Source organism: Muscardinus avellanarius (assembly GCF_963383645.1).
Source record: "Muscardinus avellanarius genome assembly, chromosome: 16".
NCBI lineage: Eukaryota > Metazoa > Chordata > Mammalia > Rodentia > Gliridae > Muscardinus > Muscardinus avellanarius.
Genome location: NC_137802.1, coordinates 4,333,170 through 4,337,779, shown reverse-complemented (window position 1 = coordinate 4,337,779; position 4,610 = coordinate 4,333,170). Strand labels below are relative to the sequence as shown.

Here is a 4,610-nt window from a genome sequence, read left to right as displayed (position 1 = left end):
GCTAGCGGTGTGGCTTAGTGGCACGGCCCTTGTCTAGGGTGCAGGGGCCCTGGGTACCATGCCCAGCGTTGCAAAATAAATAAAACAGGAGCACAGCATCTATTAGATTAACGTTATACAAGCAACCACACACACACTTCCAGAGACAACCACGGCTGTGCCAACTTTTTCTGTAAAGGGCCAGATGGTATTCTAGACTGAAGCCAAGTACAGAATGGAAGCCATCCCTTGGGTTCAGCGCCCCCCACCCCGTACCCATGAGGAGTGCGTTCCGAGACCCCCAGCGGGTGCCTAAAGCCACAGAAGCCACCGGACCCTAATATGTGTTCTCTCCCGGGGTCCTCCATACCTTCAAAGAAATTTAATTTCTTCAAGTCTGGGGTATAGCTCAGGGGTTGGGTTTGCCTAGCATACCACAGGCCCGGGGTTCAGGCTCCAGCACTGCAAAAAGGAAAAAAAATCCAGTTATAAATTTGGTACAGTAAAGCAGTAATAATGCCAGGCGTGGCGGCGTACGCTGGTCATCCCCGCGCTTGGGAGGCTGAGACAGGAGGATCGCGCAGGTTCGAAGCCAGCCTCAGCTACTTAGTGAGGCTCTCAGCAACTCAGTGAGACCCTGTTTCTAAATACAATATACAAAAGGTCTGGGAGGATAGCCCGGAGGTAGAAAGCCTCTGGGTTCCACCCCCAGTACCACCAAAAAATAAATAATAAATAAATACATTTGGTACAGTAAGGCATTGATAATAATGGCCGGGCGCGGCGGCGCACACTTGTCATCCCAGCATTTGGGAGGCTGAGGCAGGAGGATCGTGGTTCGCAGACAGCCTCGGCTATTAGGCCCTCCGCAACACAGTGAGACCCTGTTTCAAAGTGAAATATAGGGCTGGGGGTGTCACTCAGAGGTAGAACGCTCCTGGGTTCCAACGCCAGTTCTGAAAAAAAAAAAATTACTAAAGTAGAGTTGTACTTATTTTTTTGGTGGTACTGGGGTTCCTGGAAACCCTTCTACCTCAGTTGTACTTTTATACTGGGATAAAAGGAGCATGATTTCTTTCTTTGATGCTAGGAATTGAACCCAGGGACATTCTACCTCCGAGCTACACTCCCAGCCCTTCTTATTTTTTTTTTATTATTTTTTTTTTAAACAGGGCCTCCCTGAGTTGCTGAGGTTGGTCTCGAACCTGCAATCCTAGCTGGGCATTCAGGAGGCTGAGACCGGAGGATCGCAGTTCACGGCCAGCCTCAGCTGCTTAGTGAGGCTCTTCGCAACTGGGACCCTGTTTCAAAATAAAGAATAAAAATAGGGCTGGGGGTGTAGCTTGGAGGTCGAATGTCCCTGGGTCCCATCCCAGTACTGCAAAAGCAAGAAGCCATCCTCCCGTGTCAGCCTAGCTCCCTAGTTCTGGAATTACAGGCCTGTGCCGCCATACTTGGAGTCCCCAGTCCTTTTTATTTCTTTTCTACATTAAAACAGGGTCTCACAGCCCAGCATAGTGGCGCACGCCTGTCGTCCCAGCACTTAGGAGGCTGAGACGGGAGGATCGCGGTTCGTGGACAGCCTCAGCTACTTGGGCCCTTGCAACTCAGACCCTGGTTCAAAATAAAGACTAAAAAATCAGGCTGGGTGTGTAGCTCAGAGGTAGGATGTCCCTGGGTGCCATCCCTAGTACTGCAGAGAAAGAAAAAGGGGTGGAGCCCGGAGGTAGAGCGGCCGGTCCCGTCCCCACACCAAGACATACGGGCCGAGGACAGCAGGCCGCCCAGGGTCTCGCAGCGCCTGGGCCTGGCCGGGACCGCGCCGGGCTCACCGCCTGCGCTCCGTCTCGCTTACAGATCACCAAAGTCCAGCAGGCTCTCCGGGAATATCTGAAGCAGGTTAGTGGGGGGCCGGGAGCCTCCGAGATTGGGTCCCTTTCCTCAGGAGAGACTCGGGCTTTGATCCCGGGGAAGGTGGGAGCCATGGCGGATGGTGGGCAGAGGAGGGACAGACAGCCCCGGCTCCGGGCTTCCCGTGAGATCCGTGGATTGCCCACCTCTTAGCCATCTTCCCTGATCTCTGCGCCTCTCCCAGGGGCCTGGACGGCCGTGGCGGGTGTGCGTGGGGGGTGGGGGGCACAGCTGTGCCGGGCAGGGGTTGCAGCCTCCCTTGCCTGGGCGGAGGCAGGCAGGTCTGTGCCAGGCGCCCGGCCCCCGCCCTCCCGCCAGCGCAGAGCGCCTGGCCCCTTCTCCTGGGTGCTGGCAGCGCTCTCCGCCCGGGCAGCTGTGACTGGCGGGGGGCCAGGGCTGTGTCTGCCACTTAGCAGGGCCGCGGGTGGCAGCTCCGGGAAGAGGGGCCGGCTGCCCAACGTGGCTCTTCACTCAACAGATTCGCCCGTCACCTGCTTGCCGGATCCTGGCGTCGATGCCAGGGAAATGACAAGGGGTGCGGAGAAGCAGGGCCCCCCAGGGGAAGGGGAGCCGGGGGCTGCGTCCGGGCATCGGCGGGACAGGGTGTTGGGAAGCGGGTTCAGGAGCCAGGGAGGAGGGCGCAGGTTACAGCCCGTGCTGGGGTAAGAAGGGGCAGCCCGAGCAAAGGCCCCGGGGCAGCGCCAGTGTGCGGCTGGAGCAGAGGACGCGAGGGAGGAGGGCCAGGTCCAGCCGGCCTCGCGCCCTGAGATTTCCTTGAAGGAAGGTGGGAGCCCAGGAGGGCTGTGGAGGGCCGGGGTGGGATCCGCTCCGGTGCCCCTCGGCGCTCTCTGGCGGCCGCGGGGAGGGTGGAGGATGCGGGCGAGGCAGGCAGGCCGGGTTAGGGGATGGTGGGAAGATGGTCAGTGGAGACTGGACTGATGGAAGCAGTTTGGGTTTTGTCTTTGTTTTGTGGTACAGGGTGCTGAACCCAGGGGCATTCGACTTCTGAGCTACACCCCCAGCCCTAATCTTTAATTATTATTATTTTTTTTGCAGGTCTGGGGATGGAATCCAGAGGCATTTGACCTCTGAGCTCCATCCCCTGCCCAGTTTTTTATTCTTTATTTTGAAACAGGGTCTCACTGAGTTGCAGAGGGCCTCGCTAAGTAGCTGAGGCTGTCCGCGAACCGCGATCCTCCGGTCTCAGCCTCCCGAATGCTGGGATGACGAGCCTGCGCCACTGCGCCCGGCTTATTTTTTTAACTTTTTTTTTTTTTTTTTTTTTTTTTTTACAGGGGATGGAACCCAGGGGCAATCTACCTCCAAGCTACACCCCCAGCCCTATTTTTCTTTTTGTTAACAGGGTCTCACTGAGTGGCAGAGGGCCTCACTAAGTAGCTGAGGCTGTCCACAAACCATGATCCTCCTGTCTCAGCCTCCCGAGTGCTGGGATGACGAGCGTGCGCCACCGCGCCCTCAGGCTCGCAACCTTGTTTTCAAAATACAGCCTCAGTTACTTAGTGGAGCCCTTTGCAACTCAGTGAGGCCCTGTTTCAAAAAATATGAAGACCAGCCGGGCGTGGTGGCGCACACTTGTCATCCCCGCGCTTGGGAGGCAGAGACAGGAGGATCGCGCAGGTTCGAAGCCAGCCTCACTAGCTAAAGAGACCCTGTTCCCAAATAAAAATATAAAATAGGCCTGGGAATGTAGCCCGGAGGTAGGTGTAGCCGGAGGTAGGATGCTCCTGGGTTCCATCCCTAGTACCACAAAAAATAAAAGCCGGGCGCGGTGGCGCACGCTTGTAATCCCAGCATTTGGGAGGCTGAGACTGGAGGATCGTGGTTTGCGGGCAGCCTCAGCTGCTTAGGCCCTTCACAAACTCAGTGAGACCCTGTTTCAAAATTAAGAATAAAACACTGGACAGGGGGGTGTGTAGCTTGGAGGTCAGATGCCTCTGGGTTCCATCCCCAGACCCGCAAAAAACAATAATAATAATAAAAACTGGGGCTGGGGGTGTAGCTCGAAGGTAAGAAGCCCCTGGGTTCCATCCTCAGTACCCGGGGGCAGGGGGGAGCTGCAGAGGGCCTTGCTAACTTGGGGAGGCTGGCCTTGACCCTGCGATCCTCCCTTCTCTAGGCCTCCCAAATTCTGGGATAACAGGCGTGGGTGGCCACCTTGCCTGGTAGAAGGAATGGGATTGGGGTCGTGTTTGGGGGAGGGACCCAGAGCAGTTCCAAAGAATCAGGCTGCATGGGGGGGCGCAGGGGGGCCCAAAGAGGAGCCTGGGGTGCTGCCTGCCCCCTCCAGAGCCTCCCTCCCTCTGTCTGTCTCTGTCCCTCCCTCTCTCCTCCTGCGTGTCTAGCTCCGCCTGCAGCCTGCCCTCCCCAGGGAGGCCCCGCGTCCCGCAGGAGGGCGCAGCTTTTCACGCTGAGCGCTTTAAGGACCCGGTAAATGGCGCGTTAAGAGCCGGGGTGAATTGGAGGGGCTCCCTGGGCTCTGCGGCCAGCTGGCTCCGCTGGGGAATCTGCTGCTGGCTGCCTGGGGCTCAGGTGGAGGCCCCCCCACCCTGCCGCAGCAGGGGGAGCCGGGCAGGGAACCGCAGCTTGGCCTCGGCCCCCCCACACACATTGAGAATACAGAGTCGGCCGCTCAGCTCTCCCACCTGCGGGCTGGGAGCCCCCAGCCGGGCGCGGGGGCGCACGCTTGGAATCCCAGCACC

At 58.1% G+C, this 4,610-nt stretch overlaps 1 protein-coding gene across 1 annotated transcript in view; it reads left to right on the top strand.

Annotated features, from left to right (window-relative positions):
• Positions 1–257: 257 nt before the first annotated feature.
• Positions 258–4,610, top strand: part of TLE6 (TLE family member 6, subcortical maternal complex member) — a gene marked incomplete at both ends in the record, with an annotated part of 8,861 nt that continues 4,508 nt past the window's right edge. Inside the window, 4 exons of the mRNA XM_080713919.1 lie at positions 258–287; positions 1,837–1,972; positions 2,075–2,095; positions 2,246–2,425. Coding sequence (XP_080570045.1) covers positions 258–287; positions 1,837–1,972; positions 2,075–2,095; positions 2,246–2,425 — 367 coding nt within the window. The remainder of the gene's footprint in view (positions 288–1,836; positions 1,973–2,074; positions 2,096–2,245; positions 2,426–4,610) is intronic.